This window comes from Martes martes (genome assembly GCF_963455335.1).
Source record: "Martes martes genome assembly, chromosome: 8".
NCBI lineage: Eukaryota > Metazoa > Chordata > Mammalia > Carnivora > Mustelidae > Martes > Martes martes.
The window spans coordinates 120,900,651-120,924,373 of NC_137895.1; the positions used below are offsets into that span (position 1 = coordinate 120,900,651).

At 37.2% G+C, this 23,723-nt stretch overlaps 1 protein-coding gene across 1 annotated transcript in view; it reads left to right on the forward strand.

Annotated features, from left to right (window-relative positions):
* Positions 1–23,723, forward strand: part of MRC1 (mannose receptor C-type 1) — a 106,854-nt gene that overhangs the window by 16,881 nt on the left and 66,250 nt on the right. Inside the window, exons 4-7 of the mRNA XM_080812401.1 lie at positions 4,126–4,290; positions 12,315–12,428; positions 15,196–15,342; positions 18,950–19,135. Coding sequence (XP_080668527.1) covers positions 4,126–4,290; positions 12,315–12,428; positions 15,196–15,342; positions 18,950–19,135 — 612 coding nt within the window. The remainder of the gene's footprint in view (positions 1–4,125; positions 4,291–12,314; positions 12,429–15,195; positions 15,343–18,949; positions 19,136–23,723) is intronic.

A 23,723-nucleotide genomic window follows, 5' to 3' on the forward strand; every position in this document is an offset into this window, starting at 1 on the left:
CACATGACCCCTTTATTTCTGCCAACTGCTTCTTTCCTTCAATGTTTTCTGCTACTATCTGTTATTTTCTAAGACTATACGACAAATTATACTGTATATGATACAATATATACTGAATATCCCCCAGGAGTTTACCTTCATTAAGCCATAGATCAAAAATAAAATTTAAGCAAGCATAGAGTTTGATGGAACAAAAGAGATGTGAGGGGCTCCTGACTTTTTGCCAATGTGATGAAAAGGGCTTCTTTCCCTGAAAGTCGTAGTAATGAATAGTAATGATTTTAAATTTAATTTAAGAGCAGTATCATTTAATTTAATGTAGCTGTGAATCAAATGGAAGTGGATTATTTTTATGCTTGAAGGGATTTTTAAAATGAAAACCTATTATTGCAGTAATACAAAATAAGTAGCTTTGCATGGTATTGATGGGAAAGCAGCCAGAACATAAGAATTCTCCTATGTTCCTTCCACACTCAAGAATCTGTAAAGAGGGGCGCCTGGGTGGCTTAGTTGGTTAAGCATCTGCCTTCAGCTCAGGTCATGATCCCAGTGTCTGGGGATCGAGCCCCATGTCAGGCTCCCTGCTCAGTGGGGAGTCTGCTTATCCTTCTGCCTGCCACTGCCCCTGTTCCTGTTCTCACTCTCTCATTCTCTTTCTCTTTCAAATAAATAAAATCTTAAAAAAAAAAATCTGTAAAGAGACAGTGTAACAGGTTTGGGTGCGGTGGAGGAGGGCATCAGCCTTGGGAGAAGGGGTTGGGACTCAAGAAGGAGGCAAGGGAGGGGTTCTTCTACTTTCCCTGTTATCCTACATCGTCAGCCTGCTGCCAGCTACCCCCTTCCTTTTTCTACCCCCTAAAGTTCTTACTGTCTGCCCTCTTGCTCCTTCAGACTTTATGGATCACAGCAGCTCCCATTTTGTGCTATTACCCAGAACTTTCTCCTGTTGGCCTGCAGAGGGATGGGTGCTGGAGAAGAGACTGGGTGAAGATGTGGTCCAGGATGGTTCTAAGGCCACAGAAATTGCAGGAGCATTGCTTACAACTGAATTGTGGGGACCCCACATCCACATACAGTCACATTATTCCAAGCACTACTGTGAAATAATTCACAAAAATGTTTTAGTGTTTTTTAAGTTAAATCCCGAAGTCTAAGATCATACTTATTTCTCCCTTTTGATTTATAATCCCACTTAAAATAAATTTTATTTTTCAGCTCCATATATTTATTATAATTCTGTCCTTTGTGCAGTCCCTATGTTCTGTGTGAGTAGCTACAAAAAGAGGCTTTCCCATTCATAGTGACACTCCTCTCCTGTTCTTGAGTAAATTAATTGTACTTGCCTCTCTTATAACAACTCTTAGAGGTTTGATTCCTGTGAAACGTTTATAGATGTCCAACCTCATTTTAGATGCTTTTTGTCAGAATCAAGCTATTTTTCCCCCTAAGATAAAGCAACACTTATTTTCCAATGGTTGAGGACTGTCTTTCACCTTTACTTAGTAGAAAGGGTATTTTCTGAATCTATTATCATGAAGTTTCTTGGGAGTGTGGATTTTGTGGGTCTAACTATAGCATCTCACACTTAAGTGGTATTGATGAAAGAGTTGTTGGAGGTATGTACGATTTAATCAATCATTAAATGGAAGACAAATAGTTAGTCATTAATCACACACACACACACACACACACACACAAAAACCCCCCCAAAAAAATCTCACAACCTTGGGATCAATGTGTGTTGGAGCTATATCCTGAGTATTTTCTTGAATAATCTTTTAGTATTATTACTTCTAATTTATGTCTTCAAAGCCTATATATGTATTTTTTTATTTAATATATATCTTCATATTTTATATATGTCTTTAAAGTCTACATATATGTATTACTTTTACATTTATCTATAAATATGAAAGTAAAATAACTGTGGGGTATCAAAAATGGTTTGATATCAATATACATTAAAAATTTAAAGCACATTTTACACATTTCATGCCTTTCTTAAAGGGCTTTGTGATTTCCCAATCTATTTCACTTTCCTTGCTCTGTGTTTCTTTCAAAAGAACATTTTAGGGGTGCCTGGGTGGCTCAGTGGGTTAAAGCCTCTGCCTTTGGCTCAGGTCATGATCCCGGAGTCCTGGGATCGAGCCCCGCATTGGGCTCTCTGCTCAGCGGGGAGCCTGCTGCTTCCTTCTCTTTCTCTGCCTACTTGTGATCTCTGTTTGTCAAATAAATAAATAAAATCTTTAAAAAAAAAAGAGAGAACATTTTATTTCCTATTAGCCTTAAAGTAACGGTTTAATACGGGAAGATGAGGTATCAGTTATTGACCTAGTGACATTTTAATAAGTGCTCTTTGTGGTCCTTTGCATTGTTTATTGTCATGTTTTCCTTCTGTTTAGACATTTATTTTAAAGTATCATGAGAACAGGAAAAGGAAAAAACCCTTTCTCTCAGTTCTCCATAGCTTGCAACTTTAGCTCTCCAAATCGGTTGTGCTGGTTTGCTGCAGAAATTGGAACAATCTGGAGAGGTGTAGGGTCAGCAAACCTCTACACTCATTAAGAAATGGATTTTAATTCCTTGATCTAAAGAGCAAAATATACTTTTTTTAAATGAAGAGAAGAGTTAAATTGCATTTCTTTCTTGGGTCATGTATATCCCCTCTCTTCCATTCCTGGGCAAGAAAATTATCCCTTTTTTTTTGGTTTGTTTGTTTTGTGTCTCACATTTTCTACCATATTAGACCTCCAAATTTCTAAAAATATGTATTTTAAAACATCTCCATCTTCAAAAAGCCCTCAAGTCAGTCTCATTTAAATGATCTTACTTACGTGGAGAAGAATCATTTTGGGTATGGAACTAGTAAGATCTCAGGTTGTGATCACTGAAATTAAACATTACCAATTCAAATTTATTTTTATGTAATCATATAGTAATTTTATAATGAAAATATCTTAGAAATTTCTATGTTGTTGCCTGAATGGAATTTTGATTTATTTTTCTTCCTCTTTGATGTGCCATGGAACCACAGGTTTCATATCATAGTGTGTGTTGTCTGTCTGAAAAAGGTCACTTCCTTGTTACATACAAAGATTCATGGCAGCATAGGCTATATGCTTATGGGAAACTGGCCAACTTCTTGGCAGGTTGAACACGTCTCAGAAAATTTGAGAAATTACATGATTATTTTCTTCCTTACAAATAAGTAAAGAGATTATTACTCCCTAGAATTTTTAAGTAGAATTTTATATTATTAAGAAGAGAAAAGGGACATTTTTATAACACCAAGCACACAGAAATACTTCATTTGTTGACTAATTTCCCAAACATCTTAGAAGTAACATCTTAGAAGTAACATCTTAGAAGTAACACATTATAAATTATATTTATCCATTGACACTATTGGCCTTTCGTAGGTACAACTAAGTTTATAGAGTATATTGGGAACCATAAAATAGCAAAGGCAAAAATAAGCTCAAAAATGATTTTTTTACTCTGAAAATAACAATCTAACAATCAGTATCTACTAGGACCTGGGGATACACAGATTTAATACATCCTAGAGATGAGGATATGAGGCTTCAGAACTAAGGACAAACCAGTAGTGAGTGACCATGCCTGGGTGTAGGTCCAGTCATCCTGGTGGTGGAGTGCATGACTTTACCTTCTAACACCCATGCCTTCGGTCTAAAAAGACCTATCTAGAATGTGAAGGCAAAATATCTACTTGTTGAGAGAAGATTTATATCTTTTCTCTTTCTCCTATATTTTTTCTAGATTAAGGAACTTGGATTAGCATCTCTATTCTTAGTATTTTCATTTGCCTCACTTCCCAACTCAATTGATCCCAAACATCCCAACACAAAAATAGGAAGACAATGCCTCTCTTTCCTTTCATAGGCATTTGAAAAGAATGAGATACAATCGATCTTTTGAAAGCTCCCACTCTTCATCAGAGGAGTGAAGAAAATCTCCTAGGCACTTCAAAAATAAGTAAAGAAAAAAAAAAGGAAAACAAATATGCTTCAGGCAAAAATGCTCCTAGACTCGTTTAAGAAGTATTGTTACCTGAAAGTCTTTTCTATGCCTAATGCAGCCAATCGCATTTGACTTCTTTTCTAGTTGAGGGCAGTGAAAGCTTATGGAATAAAGACCCGCTGACTGGCATTGCCTACCAGATAAACTCCAAATCTGCTTTAACTTGGCACCAGGCAAGGAGAAGCTGCCAACAACAGAATGCTGAACTCTTGAGTATCACGGAGATTCACGAGCAAACATACTTGACAGGTAATGATGGGAAAAGAAAACAAAGTTGCAAGTAAGATCATGATGGTTGTATTTTGGTCCAGTTTAGCTTAGAAGCAGACGGCACATGTGATTATAGACATCAGGATAGAGTAAGTCCTGAGCAGGTGTTACAAAGTGGGGGTGGGGGGTGGGAGGGCGGCGACGGTCTCAAGAACCTGTGTTAAGAAGGATTCTGAGACTTGATCTGGGCTTAGAATAGAAGATACTGCAATCAATAGGTTATGTTCTTAGACAGGGCAAGGGCACTGTGGTGGTCATGTATTCCAGGTCTAATCTGAAGCCAAAGATTTTGCATCAGCATCACAGACATCAAAAGGAAAAAAGGAAAAGCCAGGGATGAGTCAAGAGCAGCTCAGAAACTCTGCCTCCTTTTGGCTTCTTCTCTCTCAAACTCGCAGGCTGGACAGGGTTTCACGTCTTATTGGTATTCTTTTCACGATGTGTTTGCTTTTTAAGCATTTGTTCTCATAGGATTGTAAAGATGAAAAGAACGAATGTTTGCTTGGTATGAAAGTATTTGTTGTAGCTTTGAGATCCACACTTGGGGATCAGAGAGATTAGGAGCAGAAAAGAGCAGGGAGACAAGGCATCCTCAGGCCCCTGTTCCAGAATCCCCTTCCCCCAGTTCACCCTGACACTGCTGCCAATGAACAGATCTCTGATCTATGACTTACCATGTTCAGAAAAATCTTAGTGGCTTATTTCTTGTCAAATAATTAAGAAAACACTTTTGCCTGCCATTCAGAGGCTGTCATCTGTCCCCTGGCTGCCATTCCCCTTCATGCGTGTTGCAGTCTTGACAGAAGGGTTTTGGGTTTCTCATCTTTCCCTAATACTTTCTCACTGCTACATCTTTTCCCAGGCCATTCCATGCACCAGGAATTCCCCAGATTTCATACAGCTGAAATGCAATCCTATCCATTTCTAGCTGCGTTTCTCTGGTCTGCTGCTTTTATAATAGCTACATACATTTATGTCCCCCTTCCACTAAGACTAGAAATGCATTCACTTATTTTTTGTTCATTCATTCGTTCATTCATTCAACATGGTGGCTGGTATCTGTGTGTGAGGTCTAGGTCCTATGGACACGACGGTGACCAAAGCCAGTCATGTCCTATCTACAAGGAGCTTAAAGTTCAGTGGGGAAAACAAACAGAAACAAGAAAACAAACAAATACAAATTTTAGTTAGTGCCATGAAGAAAGGAAACTGAAGGCTGTGTGGAGAATGGATTGTAGGGGCAAGTGGCTGAAAATCAGGAATGTCTTATGAGTATATATGGCTCCCCAATCCCCAAGGAGACTCACACGGAACCTTCCGGAAGAGTCTCAAAGAATGTTTGCTGACTGGCAAATGATGGTGGAACACAATAAAAGGGATTATATAGAAAGTCATCCTCGTGTGTGGCGAGGTGGTCAGTTTATGGCAAGAAGACAGTAAGTGCCCTGGTCCTTCAACGTGAAGGTGCCTATTAATCACCGTTGAACTTTGTTAAGATGAAGGTGCGTGGGCACAGACTCCAGAGATGCTGGATTGGTGGATGTGACCCCCTTCCTGGGGCCCAGGAAGCTGCAGATTGTTAACCGTCCAGGTGACTCTGGGATAAGTGGTTGAGGGACCCCCACGTTAGTGTCCGCTGCGTCAGCCATGCCTACGCATTCCAACTCACTAGCCCCCAGGCAGCAGAGTGCAGGAGTAAAGAGAGTCAGGTCTGGAGCCCCACTGCCTGGGTCTCAGCTTCTAGGCCTCAGTGACTTCGTCTGTTAAAGGGGAGAGTATGTGAACCAATATGAGGGATAGAGCGTGTCCCCACCTTGGCCTTCTTTTCTCTTTCTGGGTGATACTCTTCATTAACGGGACCATCTTTCTCCTGTAAGTTATTATTTTTATTTGAATTTTTAATTACTTTTAATTGAATTTTCAGGTGTTTATTGCATTCTTTTTTTTTTTTTTTTTTGGAGAAAGGAGTAAACACATTTATTTAGCACAACCTTGCGAAACGCATTTTTCTACTCTTCCTCTCTTCCTAAGGACTAAAGCATGAACTGCTTCACTGTAATGAAATCTTTAATATTTACTTATTGTCTCCTCTCAGTAGAGGCAGCAGTTAGCCATTTTCTTTCCATCATTATTACCGAGACTGACAGAAGACGAGCCCTCTGACCTCACCGTGTATTCACACACTCAGAGAGGGAATTATGCCTCAAGTCTGCTCAATTATTCTGTTTTGCGTTGGTCTACGGGGCCGCTAGTATTGGGGCATAGTATCAGAGTGATTAATATTTATAACCATGTCTAAAAATAAGGATGGAAATCATAGAAAGAGATAAAACTAAATTCCTATAGATGATCAAGGAAGAGAAAAGATGACTTAAGACTACCCAGGTGTTTTCTGGGCGTGCTGGCATGAGTGCGAGAAAGTTCTATGAAAGTTGAAGTGATTTCTAAGTCAGTTAGAGGAAGACGAATACCATAGGATTTCACCCAGATGTGGAGTCTAAGAAACAAAACAAACGAGCAAAGGGCAAAGAGAAAAGACAGAGAGAGAGAGAGAGGGAGAGACAAACCAAGAAACAGACTTTAAGTATAGAGAACACACTGCTGGTCACCAGAGGGAAGGAGGATTGAGGGTGAGGGGAAGTAGGTGATGGGGGTCAAGGAGGGCATTTATGGTGATGAGCAGAGGGTAATGTATTAAAATTAAAACTAAAAAAAAAAAAAGTTGAAATGGTTTCAATTGGCTTTTTTTTTTTTTTTAAAGGAATCTATTAGTGGGTTGTATTATCTTGACTCTTTCCAAGTTTCCAAGTTGACTCTTCCAGACTTTCCAAGTTTCTTGTTTCCTGGCTTTCTGGAAGCCACAGGAGAGAACCCAGGTTACTTTTTACCAACCTTCGGCAGCTACCTAGAAGAAAGGGGTGATGTGGGCAGGACAGAAGCTCTAGCTGGGACTGCAGGAAATGCTTCCCTAATCAGCCGTGTTATCATTGTGTCCCTCAAGAGCGCAAACAAGCCCTGAGAGATTCTGAGGCTGAGTTCATTTCAGATACTCATTTGAAACTTATCCAAGCCTCTGGAATTTTAGTCAGCAAATTTTAACTGAAATCTGGATAAGAATGATTTCATTAATGAGATCTGCGGTATTTCCTGATTTTCTTTAAGTCAAAAATATCATGCATTAGGGGGAAAAAAGCCTACGGGGGAATTCATAAAGTGAAGCAGAGGTTTGGTTTTTGGAGGGAAGATGTTCATGACTTTCAGGATTTATTGGGATGTAGTGGGGGAAGAATCTAGAAAATAATGGTGTGAGTAAAGGATTGTGATCTACCTTCTTTGGGGAAATATGCCACTAAAATACAAAAAATATGCCCATAAATAGTTATCTTTTTAAAGTAAGATTTATTCTATGTGAGGATTGTGAACAGTGTAAATATTCTTTTTTTATAAAAAGATGTAAACCATTTTTATGACTCAGTTCCATTTAGCTGTCATTTATTGATCAGCTGCTGTGTATCAGACACTGGGTTTTCTTTCTTTCTTTTTTTTAAGATTTTATTTATTTATTTATTTATTTGACAGGGAGAGAGAGATCACAAGTAGACAGAGAGGCAGAGAGAGTAGGGGAAGCAGGCTCCCCACTGAGCAGAGAGCCCAATGTGGGTCTCGATCCCAGGACCCTGCTGTGTATCAGACACTGGGTTTTCTTTCTTTCTTTCTTTTTAAGATTTTATTTATTTATTTATTTACTTATTTGACAGGGAGAGAGAGATCACAAGTAGGCAAAGAGGCAGAGAGAGTAGGGGAAGCAGGTTCCCCGCTGAGCAGAAAGCCTGATGCGGTTCTCGATCCCAGGACCCTGAGACCATGACCTGAGCTGAAGGCAGAGGCTTAACCCACTGAGCCACCCAGGCGCCCCTGGGCTTTATTTCTAAAGCTCACACCAACCTCCTAAGTGAATACTATTGTCTCCACTTTACAGAAGAAATAACAGGGAGAAGCTAGAAACTTCCCTAATTCCTTCTGTTCAGAAAATAGTTAGATTGGAACTGAGCACTGTCTGATGGCCTGGGTCACACTCACGAAATAGGTGAGGATCTGGTGGTCCCCAAAGCACTAAAGAGAACTTTAATTTAGTTGTGAGCCACTCCTTGCGCTGGTGAACTTAGTCTAAACCCACACTCTGATTCCCTCTGGTCTGCAGGGGTTAGTGTCTGCCCAGCGGCGACTTCTTACATCATTCACGTTCTTTGCATCATCCTCACTTCTGTTTCTACCCCCAAAATGTTGGGAAGCTATTTAATCCTCAATTCCTAAATCAGAGTTATAACTACATTATGTGCAGGATTAGGATTTACAGAACTGAAATAAGATGCGGGAAGTGAAAGCTGGCTTGCTACCGTGATTGTTTTTGATGTTGGCTGGACAATGAATTGGACCACAATGCGGAAGAGATGAAAGCAAAGGGCAACATTGGACCCAAGTATATCTTCTGTTATTACTAGGTTTGAAAGTGGGTACATAACCGTTTCAGACAATACATGCAGAAAAAGCAAGAATTAAAAAGTTCAGCCTGTGAAATTTGTATTTTGTGTTATAATGCTAAAAAAAAAAAAATAACAACCCTTGGTATCTCTATGACATTGCAAAAGCACATTAGAGAAAGAAATTTGTGGATGGTGCTCATTTGCTCTAAGTGAGGATTTATTTAACACAAAACTTGAATTTTGTTTCTAATCATACTTTTTGCCAACCTGATTCAACATAGAGTAGTAGTAGTAGTAATAGTAATAATAATAATAGCTCATTTTTATTGGGCACAGATTATGTGTTAGGCCCTGGTTTGAAAAGTATTTATTAATTCAATTCTTCAAAATAAGCCTACAAGTACCTAGAGTAGATGAGGGATGTCAGAGGACAGATAATTCCTTTAAGAAGCTATCTGCTTTGCTCTGTTATGCTAAACACAGTAATTTCAGCAATCAGAAAAAATCTACATCAATTCTTTCTATAGTCAGTGAATTATTTATAGTTTGAAAACTTATAAATGCTTATTTTCTTAATGAACAAATTTTTAAAAATACAAGAGTATTTGATTTGGGGGAATAACTATATTAAGCATTTGTGAAATGCTACTTTCAGCATCATTGTCTCTAGTATACCCCTCTCTACGTACAGAGATTATTAGTCAGGTGACTACAACTTTAAGTAATTTATGAAAAAAGTCATTCAGTGTTCAATAGTATTTAATGGAGTAATTACTAACATAAAATGTAGTGTCAGTGTGACACTGATCCCAGAATGACATTTCTAAGGCACAGAGTAGTAGACAAGTATTTCCACTTGACACATCATAAGTTACCTATTACATAAATAAGACAGAACTTTTTAGTTGATTTCTTTAATTTATCCTAAAGTGACTAAATAGTATAGTACTCAAATAGTTTTAATAACTATATGTAAAAAATAAAAGGTGACCACTGATAAGATAAATAATTATAAAATTAATTTCATATGAATGCATTTTATCACATTATTATTATTATTTTAAATAAATGCAGTCATACTTGGTGATGCTCATCCCAGAGATTTAAGACTATAGAAATACAAAGGCTTATCCTTTTGATAATCTCATCTCCTTGGTAGAGTTTACAATAAACATTTCTATTTTTTTAAGATTCCAACTTTGGAGAACCCAAAGCTGAGTCTTCACAAGTGTTAGGAGTGAGTTCTGGCATGGGCTTTTGTTTGGAGAGGAATGACACGTATCAGAAATAGTTGTCTGGTTCATTGTTGTTTATTTAAAAGTGCTATAATATTTAAAGTTATCTAGAAAGCATATTATAGTAATAACTCACAGGCAAAATTAATTTAAACTGGGATTGAATCCACTGGAAAAACCACATTGAACCTGATCTGCTAATCCTCTGCCTCTCCCCATGTTTCTTAATCTCTCTGTCTTTAATTTTTTCCTCTGTAAAATGAAGAGATTGGACTAGATCCCTCCCAAGGTACATAAAGCACCTGTCTGTAAAGAACTGTGCTAACTCAAACAATTTTTCTAGAATATCTGATAAAAATGAGCAGATCTGAATTAATTTTCACTGATTTTTACATTGCAGTATTTAATTTCATCCCATCATTATTTTATTACTTTGTTTAAAGAAATCACACAATAGGGTTTACTTTTCAGTAAGTAATTCCAGTATCGAATTCAGTTCAGTTTATTAAGCATCAACCTACCTAATCAATATCAACCTAATCAACATTCTCAAGTGGGTATTTGGACCGCGCTTTGTGAGTGCCTTGCTTCCAGATTCTGAATGTACGGAGTGTAACATTCAGGCCCCATGACCTCTAAGACCATCACCTGCCCTTTAATGGAAGTGGATGCAATAAATGTGAGATCTGGTTATTTGGCACTGAGTCACTGTGACCTCCATTCATTTGAATTGGTGACATGAATATATGCATATGTGAGCTAATGAGAAATTGGGGAAAATGTTAGTGACTTTGAGATAGCTCAGTTGGTTACATGAGAACTGTAGAGTCTGGGCTTTGGTGTCACGAGACACCTATCATAGTTTGTGGGATTAAATGGACACATACAGTACTCTGAGTAGAGTAAGTGGTAATTCTCGCATTGACAAGAATACCAACTTAAGTTTGGCATTTTACTTAAGACAAAGGATAGTTTTGCTTTTTATGCATCCCCCCTTTTTTAAATTATGTTCAACTAGCCAGTATATAGTACAACATTAGCTGTTGATGTAGTGTTCAACGATTCATATAACACCCAGTGCTCGTCACCACATGTGCCCTCCTTAATACCCATCACTCTGTTACCCCATCCCTCCACCCCCATCCTTCTGTAACCCTCAATTTGGTTCCCAGAGTCCAGAGTCTATCATGGTTTGTCTCCCTATCTGATTCCTTCCCATTCACTTTTCCCTCCCCACTGTGGTCCTCTTTAATCAACTAAAAACAGGGTAGAGAGAACAGAGAATCTGTTTTTTAGAAGTGTGGGTAGGTAACAAATCAGAGTGTTTGACACCACAGGGCTGATGTCCGTGTGGCTTGTTTTTTATTCTACATCAACCTCCACCAAACCACCCCCCCCAACTGCACAGAGTTTGAAATATTGTAATTATGATTTATGAAGTGCCTAAACAAAGTATTGTTCATGTTAGCCAAAGAATTTCACTTAGACTTTAAGCAAAATATTAATAAAAAGAAAAATTGATTTTTAAAAAATGTCATGAGATTAAATTCATAGATTATGTTCTACAAGTTTAGGTAATAACTTATGAGAATGATAGATTGAAATGTTCATTAAACATTTTATGATAGAAAACTTGGAATTTTTTTCATAATAAATCTTATTTGTTTGGGTTTTTTTTTTTTTTAATAATAAATCTTATTTGTACTATAGGGGCACCTGGGTGGCTCAGTTGGTTAAGCGTCTGACTCTTTATTTCTGCTCAGGTCATGGTCTCAGGGTCGTGAGTTGGAGCCCATGGAGGGCTCTGGGCTCATCAAGGAGTCTGCTTGTCCCTCCTGCTGCTCGTTCGTGGACTATCAAATAGATTAACAAAATCTTTAAAAAAAAATCTTATTTGTACTCCAAAATGAAGTAAAATTATTTTTTGTTGATAGAGTCTTATCCAAATTAAAAGCACACTCATACTATCCGATAGGAGTATTCCAAGATGATAGGGTCGAAGCCTGGTCATATCTGGGTTAGAAGTTAGCAAGAATCTTACTAGAGCTCGCTAAGATTCTTACTCGGGCTTTCTTTGTTTTTCTGTTTCTTTATCTGCCAAGGGAGGTAGTAGTTGTACTTACTTTAGGAGAATCTGAGGAGAAATGTTAGGCATTGTTTTTTTTATTACTTCTCTCTAATACATTTTGATCCAAGCACTTAATTCTGAATTCAATTCCATTGTCTTTTCCAAATGTCAGTTTTGTTTTTTTGTTTGTTGTTTGGTTTTGCTTTTGTTCCATAGGATTAACCAGTCCCTTGACCTCGGGACTCTGGATTGGACTTAACAGCCTGAGTTTCAACACTGGATGGCAGTGGAACAGCGGCAGTCCATTCCGGTATTTGAACTGGTTACCAGGTAGGGTCCGGCTTGTCTGTGGATAAATACATCTGGACACCAAAGTGATCTTCATCATCTCACATGGGGAGCTCCAAGAAAAGAATTGGGAGACTTTACCAAATATAGTCTATTTCTCACATACCTTGGAAATCTGCCAACTAGACTTGCATATCATAAAACCGTGAAGTTATACCTGCTTCCCGGGTTAGAGATTTGGTCTGGCAGAGTTATGACACAAATCAATACAGGACTCTGTTAAAGTACACATTCTCTGAATATCCTTGATTTGCTAGCTATTATATTCAAAATCAGATTTTCAAATTCTACAATGTTCCAGTTGAAAGTGCTTATATATGAAATTTATACTTATGAGATATATATATATATACTATATAATGCTATATAGTATATTCAAAGATTGTATATGTATTTATTTACATTTACACACACACATACTGTGAATTTAAGTGAATATGAATTATTTGGGGCTGGACAATTTCTCATTGTCTTGAGCCCTGAGATATTTGTGATATTTCTGTCATTGTTATAAGGAGCTTAACATCATTTTCTTTTGTTGTTAATCTAATAGAGTTGGATTAAAATGGTATTTCAGACATAGATGATAATATTCCATGCTAGCGTAATAATTCATTAGCACTTTTGTGCTTGAGATGCTCTATGGAGTGTGATTCAGAACTCCCCACCCCCTCTTCCAACCCCACCCCATACTAATGTTGGTTTATTAGCAAAGAGTATAATAATTAATGATTACTAATGTCTGCATGGGTGTGGAAAAGGATAGGTCACATTTTCATTTACTAATTCTGCTATGAGAAAATACTGACATAGTGTTTCTTCATATGGTCAGATTTCTTTCTTAAAAGCCACCGAATGTTTTTTGCATTGGGCTTAGGAAACTAAATTCTCTTCTATAGTACTAATTTATGGTATTTAAAGAAAATGAAAACTTTGAAAATAAGAAAGAAGCAAGCTAGCTAGCTAGCTAGCTCAGAATAGATGCCAAACACAAAAGGGAAATTTTAGAGGATATATTTGGTTTAAACTGATGCACTTTTACTATGAAATTCCACATCCAATGCATTCCTTCAGTGCATAGTAACAGGGCTGTCACTAGAGTCAGCTTTGTTTTCCTCTACAATATGGGAACTAAACATTACGGTAGAGGAATATAAGATGTCTTTCTCGTGGGTGAGGATTTGATTTGTCTGCCCACTCAGTCAAATTAAATTAGAGAATGCCAGTTGGGCTCAATCAGATCATTAAATAATAATGTTTTTTTTAAGGAACTAGAGTTTATTTTTTGCTGCTGAGTTATTGCATGTTTGGCAAGTCACTTTGTTTATTATGCAATTTTGGAATAATTATTGTGATACTTAACCACTTGCATTCTAAGGGTTCAGTGAGAAAATTGGGGGGGCTAACTGCAGTGAAAATGAGGAAGGAAATTGGAATATTGATGAGAAAAGAAAAGAAAAGAAATGTCCTCCGTTATTAAACCAAGTTCCTGAGAAATAAGAGGCACAAGGTTAAATCACCTTCTGAAATAATCTGAAACTCTCTGGAGAGTTTCTTCAAACTAAATTCAGAAACCTTGTGGAATATTAGAAGCTGTTATTGCATGAAATATTTGATTAAGCATTCAATTGTGTACTTACCAAGAAATACATCTATTAAAATACATTCACATTTAAGGTGGGGATATTTTACACAAATGCCGGAGAAGTGTGAACTCAAATCTATATCTATGGTAGCCATTTAAAGACAACTAATTGATATATTTAAGTCCTTATCACTAACAATGTTTTTCACTGTACGCTCTTCCAAAACTTTCAAAAAATGTTGACAAAAGCTTTATGGAGCAGGAGATATGGTTCCCATCTAGCAGGAAGGCAAAGTGAGGTCCAGGTCCAAGTTATATACATGTCAGAGGTCACAGAACAGAGTCATTAACAAAAGGTGGCTCATCACCCTGTCTTCAGGTGAGAGATGGCGCTAGTTTTCAGAACACTGGTTTTAAAATCCTGTATTAAGTAGTGAAAAGGCATGAGAAATGTGGGCATCAGTATATCCATTGCATTCCCAAAGTTGACTTTATCTGGTTCTTTTATCAATTTTCAGGAAGATATGGGATGAAGGGTTAGTGGTTAAAAATCTTCTGTAGTCTGGGTTGAAAATCTTGAGGAAGAGTCTGGGTTTGGGGTGGACTTTATCAGTGTTTCCTAAGTCCTGTTCCTTCTCAAGCTCCCCTTCCCTAGTCTTTCTCCTCTTTGCTGTCTTCCTTTTCCATCTCCTCTCTCTAGTTGGAGAAAGTTTTCTCATGTTCAGAAATTCTCTAGTTTGCTCCTCATAGTTAGCCTTACATAAATTTTTGGTAGGTATTTACAGTGTTTAATATGGTTGGTTTAGAACATTGTGTGTTTTGCATTTTGTTAGTTACCTCTAGATTATACAGAACAAACCCCAATGTGAAGATTGTTCAGGATTATAAAGTCTAGCTTTATTGTCAATATTGTGAAATGAGTTACTTCAAAGAAGTAAACTTGTATAATCAACATTTTAGACACTAGAATGACCCAACGATAAGAAAAGAAATAGATACTCAACATATCTTTTGCACTGCAGTCAGTAAAGATTTATTGGTGAATGTGAAGCCAGAGACAGAATGGGATCCAGTTAAATCCCAAGGATGAAGCTGTGAGGTTGTGGTGGCTAACTGTTTGCACTACCATAATAATCCCACTTTGATTTTTCCTTTTCCCCAAAGGAAGTCCATCAACAGAACCTGGAAAAAGCTGTGTGTCACTAAATCCTGGGAAAAATGCTAAATGGGAAAATCTGGAATGTGTTCAGAGACTAGGCTATATTTGTAAAAAGGGCAACACAAGTTTGAATTCTTTTGTGATTCCCTCTGGTAAGTGATCTGTTTGGTCTGAAGTGTCGAAGATATTATAATTGGAAGAAGAAAATTATAGACAAGCATAACTGTAGGAAATGACAGGTTTTGTTGATAATTTATGGAGTAAACTTTGTCATAGTCCTACGGAATTTCTTTTTGTTGGTTACTCGTAACGGTCACTAACATTTCCTGAGTGTGCTGTGGTGTTCAGGCATGTACAAAGCCTTTGAAAGAACATAAATAAGAATTCTAGCCTCATAGCAGCCCTACGAGCAAGGCATTATTATTCACACATTCTCGATGAGGAAGAGGATATTCAGAGGATATATAAAACTTGCACATGTGACAAAACAGGAATCCAAACTAGGAAATAAATATCTGCAAAGGATGTTTTTATTATATTCTGGCTATTTAAGGATTTATCTGGGCTCTCGTGCTGTAAGTTTAGCGTCTTCAGTGGAGGTCTTTACAGAAATGGGATAAAACATCCAAAAAATACCAACTGAATTTTATATATTGGCTAGATTCTGGGGAAAGAAGTCAATTATGCTCTCTTTTATAATTTTATAGAAGAATTAAGTTACTAATGCAAGAATGCACCCTTTTTTCAAATTGACAAAAAGCAGACAACCCACATTTTTTTCACTATCAGCTGTTTTTGGAGAGACACTTAATACTTTAGAGGGATGTATGTATGTACGTGTGTATTCTGCTTGAGAAATCTGACAGTATGGTCTTCTTGACTTCTCTCCTTGACTTCTAAAGTTAAAAAAAAGTTGACTTTAAAATATGATTGACATGGTTGGAAAATCAAAATTTACAAACTGATAGAAAATAATAGTATTTTCCTTCTACCTCTTAACCTCTAACACGTAGTTCTCGTCCCTGATAAATAACTGTTTCTGGGTGTTGATCCTTATCTGGTTAGTCTATAAATATATAAACAAATATGTTTATGATTATTTCTTTCTGCTTTATACAAATGACAGCACACAATACATATCTTATTCACCTTTTTCAGATAAAAAATGTGGACATCTTTCCATATGGTACAAAAATAGCTTTTTGGTTTATTTTTGTGACTCACAATAGACATTAGAGAGAGACCATGTATATTTTTGGCCAGTCACCTATTAATGGACCTTCAATTTTCTTCTGATTTTTTATTTTTACCAACAATCCTACAGTGAATAATTTTATACACATGTCATTTCATGTGTGTGATCATTCCCAAAAGTGGAGTTGCCAGACCAAAGAGTAGGTGTATTTGCAATTTTTAAAATATTTTTATGAACATATAATGTATTATTTGCCCCAGGGGTACAGGTCTGTATTTGCAATTTTAATAGAGACAGAAATGGTCACGATCTCCAGTGGGTACAGACAATGGTCCTGGTTCTTGGGTTTGATGATATTATGACTGTAAACATGTGTCTGGGAGACCTAAATCATTTTGTACTTCATCTTCTCTATTCCTCCCATAGGAGAAAAAGTATAATTCTTTCTCCTTAGAAAAAGTCATACAATTCTCCTTTAGAAGATTTGGAATTACCATGTAGGGGGAGATGAGAATGCTTTTTTTATAGCTTCCCTGGTACAGAAAGCAGAATTCTGGAACTTAGCCTTGTTACTTAACTCCCAGTTTTGGGTTCCTCATCTGTAACAGGAAATATTAATACCTGTTTTGCCTGTGAAAATATGTTCATACTGTCAAGCATTCCATAAATTAGCCTCATTTCTCTACTATGCCCCACCTCATTTCCCTTGCTAACCTTCACTTGACATGGGGTTTTGAATTTCTCTGTATTTCCTGGATGAATCATTCTGTCTTATCTATAAACTCAAATAAACCACAGAGGAAAATCCTGTGAGAGTTAAAATTATGCAGTACACATGACTGGTGGCTCCCTGGGGCAAGTGTTCTACCTTGTACCCTGTTGGTCCCTGCAGGGCTACCCCATTTGCCATAATTCCTGGGATCCTAGAACCACACTGTCACATGACCACACAACCACGAGTGGCCACTGAGATCACGAAGTAGGGCTAGTCTGACCTGAAATGTGCTCAAAGGGTATAAAATGCATACGGCCTTTCCAAGACTTCCCACACGAACGAGTAAAAATATCTCGTGACTTCTTTTTTATTGATTACATGTTGAAATGATAATATTTGGGGTATACTGGGTTAAATAAAGTAAATTATTAAAATTAAATGCACCTGTTTCTTTTTACTTTTATTTAACACAGCTGCCAGCAAATTTAAAACCCCGTATGTGATTCTCATTCATGACTTACATCGTATCTCTGTTAGACAGTTTTGCTCCACAGGAACGAAAGATCTTTTCTGGCTGCCCCTTTTCCTTGGCTGTCTTCATGTTTTAAGATATTTTTAAAGGTCACCGGTTCAGTTTTTGAAGGCCTCAGCACTTACTGACATTCTTTTCAGCATCCCAGGTAGCAAGATCAAAATATCCCACCAGAGGGCTCCAGAGTTAAAGTAATTTTTTTTTTTTTTTTTTTTTTTTTAACATAACGTAGCAGTGTAGACTATCTAAACTGTATTGAGGGGCTGGAATTTTTTAAGCACGTGCATGTTTTCTGTGATAATAATGCAGTGCTTGGTCATCATGGGTGACTGTTTACTTACATGACTCCGGTAAACAGAATCCGGGACTCAAACATGTGGCAGACAGTCCTGGTCTATAAGGGAAAAGGGCTTTAAAGGATTCGTTAAATGAATAACACACATTTACCATACTGAGCATTTGCTTAGGTAGCATGCTGAGAACGTTCACTACCAAACATGTATAAATTAACATTCATTTGGTTATGGAGTCCCTCTTTAAGCAAGGTGCATTGCTAACTTGCAGTTTGAAAGAATATCTATAAATGGTAATGATAAGCTGTTGCGTACCCAATATATTTTTTCAACCTACGTTCATTACACCAGCCATGTGCCAACCCCCGTGCCAGTCCTAGGGCATACAAGGGTGGAAAACCTGAGTTTCTGCCCTCAAATATCTTTCCTTTCCCTTTCACCAGCTCATTATTATTACAGTTCATTTTTGCAACGTGAAATCACAATTTGAGATTTAACGCTAACTCTTAGTAGCAATAATTAGGATGTTGGCCACTATTACTCATTGACTTAATAATAATTATTGTGGTGTTTGTAATTTATAGTAACATTATCTCAAATGGTTTCTAGTCCGGAAGAACACAGTGAGGATAAGTAACTTCCTATTAGTATTGCTATCAATATTAGTGAAACATTTTTACATATATGGATCCTTTGGGTCCTGTCATGTGACTTGCCCAAGATCACATGACCTGTGGCAAATTCAAAAGACTTCTGAATCTAAATCCCTTCGCTCACCACAGTATCATACGCTGTCTTGCAGGAGCAAGCCAGAGGCCATGCGAAGGCACAGGTGGCCAGCTCATGCTCTGGTAGTTTCTGTGGGTTTTTGGTGGCTCTTCTGCCCACACCTAGTGTATCTTTTGTGGATATGCATGCCAAAAAAGAAAAATAAATATTGCCTTTAAATGTTTACTATGAATTGTTTTGTATATCAAATGATAGAAAATTTTGTTATAATTTTTAAAACTCTTTTTTTCTCTAGAAAGCGATGTGCCCACTAACTGTCCAAGTCAGTGGTGGCCATACGCAGGTCACTGCTACAAGATTCACAGAGAGGAGAAGAAAATCCAAAGAGATGCCTTGACTGCATGCCGGAAGGAAGGTGGCGATCTAGCTAGCATCCACAGCATTGAGGAATTTGACTTTATCATCTCCCAGCTGGGATATGGTGAGAAACCTACAACAGTAATACACTTCCCTCTCCCCAACTCTCCATCCATCTCTGGAATTTGATCATTGTCCACTTAATCACAAATGTTATGATTTAATAATTTTAATTTAATAACTTAAAATTAATGAGATTATTTACTGCATACAATAAATATTAATTATGTATAAAAAGTAAAAATTGTTTAGAAATTTAAAGAATTTAAAAAATATTTTATTTATTTATTTGAGAAAGAGAGAGAGAGAGAGAGAGAGTGAGCATGAGGTGTGGCGGGGGGGGGGGGCGCAGAGGGAGAGAGAGAATCCCAAACAGATTCTTCACTAAGCATGGAGCCCAATGCGCAGCTTGATCCCAGAACTCTTGAGATGATGACCTGAGCTGAAATCATAAGTTGAACACTGAACTGACTGACCCACCCAGGCACCCCGAAATTTAAAGAATTTTTATCCGAGATGATTTGACTTATTTTTCTTTAAATATGCAATCAATTGACAGTTTTAAAAATATTATTTTTCTCTATATAATCTGCATTCAGAGCAGTCTACCTTAGATTTGTCAATAATACTCCATTTATTAGAAATATTGGTGCGTATGTATTTTCTTTCTTAATGCCATATTTTCTCTCACCAGAAACGTCTCTAAATGAACCATTTCATACTCTGGACTTTGTTTTCTTGATTAACCTAGGTACCGCTGCTACGGTGTTGAGCAGTGGAAGAAACAGGATAGTTTATTGGGGTAGTTAGGTGTTGGCCTCAAACTTTTAAAGAAATGTATGCCTCAATTTTAGGTATGTAAAGATTCTAAAGAAAATGTACTGAACAAAATTTCGTAAAGTTTTCAAAAATCAGTTCTATCAAAAACAGAACAAAGCAAAGCAAAGCAAAACAAAACAAAACAAAAAACCCCCCAAAACAAAACCAGGGAAAATGAGCTAGGAACAACTCCTGAAGAGGCAGGCGAGGAGGAACAGAACGCTAACTGGCAAGCAGGGGTACCTGCTGGTTAAATGATGATCATTTTCTGCTTCCCCCCGAGCCTGCTGACTAGCCGCAGCTGTTCATTTCCAGCCAGCAAAACAAGAGGAAATGGATGGTGGCGATGGTGGGGACGGCTTCCTGACGTTTATTGCCTGAAAATTGATAGGAGTCAGGGTTGGCGGGGGAGGGGAGAAGAAAAATACAGTTGACAAATAGACGGGAATTAGCAGCCTAGTCGCAGAGAGCAGTTGCAAAGACCCCAAAACACCAGGACATCTAACACCCGTGCCAAATGGGATTCTTTCTCCTCTGTGTACTTCCCTCGGTTTAATAGACCCTGATAATAGCCTGCGGCAGCCTGTAAACAATTTCTTGATATTCTCTGCTTACCCATTCTGGAGAATTAGACCAGACGGTAATAATGTAAGCAGGACTGATGTGTCTGAATAATATCATGGCATACAAGTCACAATGCTTACAGCAGGTAATAAAAGTTTGCAAATGAATCACTGGAGACCAGATTAGTTAAGGGGCTGTAGTGCCAAAGTGCAAAATTTTCTTTACTTTCTATAACATGATATAGTAATAGGAAAAGCTGGTATGTTTATTGCTCTGGTTATATAGGGAAGTTGGCTGACAAAGGTAGCCTTTATTTATTGAAGTATAATTGACATAGATTTTGTTAGTTTCAGGTATATAATGTAATGATTCCACAACTGCGAAATGATCACCACAATATACCTAGCTACCAATATTGACTACGGTCACCACGCTGCGCATTACATCTCCTCGACTTATTAATTTTATCACTGGAAGTTTGTACTTCATTTTTTAAAAAAGATTTTATTTATTTATTTGAGAGAGAGGGAAAAACAAAACGATTGGGGGAGGGGCAGAAGGATAAGCAGACTCCCTGCTGAGTGGGGAGCCCATCACAGGGCTTAATCCCAGGACCCTGAGATTGTGACCTAACACTTAACTGACTGAGCCACCCAGGTGCCCCTGAAGTTTCTACCTCTTGATCCCCTCACCTATCTCACCTTAACACCCCCCCTCTCCTTTAAGTCTGGCAACCACAAATCTATTCTATCTATGAGTTTTGTCTGTTTGTTTGTTTTGCTTTTTAGATTTCACATATAAGTGAGATTAAATGGTATTTGTACCTCTGTCTTAGTTCACTGAGCATCATGTCCTCAAGGTCCATCCATGTCATTGCAAATGGAAAGATTTTATCCTTTTTTATGGCTTTATACTATCCTTGTGTATGTGTGTGTGTGTGTGTGTGTGTGTGTGTACAGATTGGAATATCTATGTGAAGTATCTTCTTCATTTATTCATCCATTGATAGACACTTAGGCCGTTTCTGTATCTTGGCTATTGTAGATAATGTTGCAATGAACATTGAGGGCGCATATGGCTTTTTAGTTAGTGTTTTTTTTTCCTTTGGATAAATGCCCAGAAGTGGAATCACTGTATCATATGGTAGTTCTATTTTTAATTCATTGAGGAACCTCCATACTGTTTTCCAAGGTGGTGACACCAATTTCTGCTCCTACCAACCACACAGGAGGGTTCCCTTTTTTCCATGTTGCTGCCAACACTTGTTATTTCTTGTCCTTTTGATAATAGTCATTCTGGCAGGTGTTAAGTAATATCTCATTATGGTTTTGATTTGTATTTCCCTGATTGGTGGTTTTGAGCATCTTTTCATGTGTCTTTTAGCCATATGGATGTACTCTCTGGAAAAATGTCTATTCAGATCCTCTGCCTATTTTTAAATCAGATTTTTTTGTTATTGTTACTGAACTGTATGAATTCTTTACATAGTTTAGATATAAACCCTTAATGAATATATGATTTGCAAATATCTTCTTCCATTTAGTAGGTTGTCTTCTCATTTTGTTGATGCTTTCCTTTGCTATGCAGAAGTTTTTTAGGTTGATGTAGTCTTTTGTTTACTTTTGCTTTTGTTGCCATTGCCTTTAGAGTCATATCTCAAAACATACTGCCAAGAACAATGTCAAGGAGCTTACTGCTTATATTTCTTCTCAGAGTTTTATGGCTTCCAGACCTATATTTAAGTCTTTATTTTGAATTAATTTGTGTGTATAGTGTAAGGTAAGTGTTGTTGTTAAGTGGCTTCCAGTTTTCCTAACATCATTTCCTGAAGAGAGTGTCCTTTCCTCATTGTATGCTTACCATCTTTGTTATAAATTAATTGACTATATATGTGTGGGTTTATTTCTGGGCTGTCTATTCTGTTCAATTGTTCTGTGTCTGCTTTTATGCAGATACCATGCTATTTTGATTATTTTGGCTTTGTGATATAGTTTGAAATCTGGGAGTGTGATACCTTCAGCTTTGTTATTTCTCAAGATTACTTTGGCTATTTGGGATCTTTAGTGGTTCCATACAAATTTTAAATTTGTTCTATTTCTGTGAAAAATGCCATTGATATTTTGATAGGGATTACATTGAATCTGTATATTGCTTTGGGTAACAGGGACACTTTTATGACATTAATTCTCCAATCCATGAGCATGGACTATCTATCTCTTTTTTTGTGTCTTCTTCAATTTCTTTCATCAAGTCTTATAATTTTCAGTATAGAGGTCTTTTACCTTCTTGGTTAAATTATTCCTAGGTATTTTATTCTTTTTGATGCAGTTGAAAATGGGATTGTTTTCTTAATTTCTCTTTCTTATAGTCATTGTAGTATATAAAAAGAAAGCAGTTTTATATATTGATTTTGTATCATGTGACTTTATTGAATTTGTTTATTAATTTTAACATTTTTTTTGGTGGATTCTTTAGGGTTGTCTATAAAATCATGTTATTGCAAATAGTGATAATTTTATTTCTTCCTTTCTAACTTAAGTTCCTTTTATTTCTTATTCCTTCCTAAGTTCTGGCTAGGACTTGCAATATTATGTTGAGTAAAAATGGCAAATGTGGTCACCTTTGCCTTTTTCCTATTCTTAAGGGAAAAGCTTCCAGCTTTTCAGCATTGAGTATGTTAGTTGTGGACTCACTGTATATGGCCTTTATTATGTTAAGGTACATAAGGTATCTATAAGGTACATAAGGTACATAAGGTATCTATTCCCAATTGACTGATTTTATCATAAATAGATACTGATTTTGTCAATTGTTTTTTCTGTATTGAGATGATAATATGATTTATTTTATTTTTATTTTAGAGAGAGAGAGAGCAAGTGTGAATGGAGGAGGGGCAGAGGGAGAGAGAGAGTGTCTTTTTTTTTTAAGTTTTTATTTATTTATTTGTCAGAGAGAGAGAGGGAGAGGGAGAGAGCACAAGCAACGGGAACAGCAAAGGGAGAGGGAGAAGCAGGCTCCCCTCTGAGCAGGGAGCCCGATGTGGGACTCAATCCCAGGATCCTGGGATCATGAACCAAGATGAAGGCAGATGCTTAACCGACTGAGTCACCCAGGCATCCTGAGAGAGAGAATCTTAAGCCTATATTGCTATGAACTTCCCTCTTGAATGTTTTTGCTGAATCAGATGGATTTTGATATGTTTTTTTATATTTCATTTTTCTAAAGGTATTTTTTGATTTCTTCGATTTCTTCAGTGACTTATTGGTTGT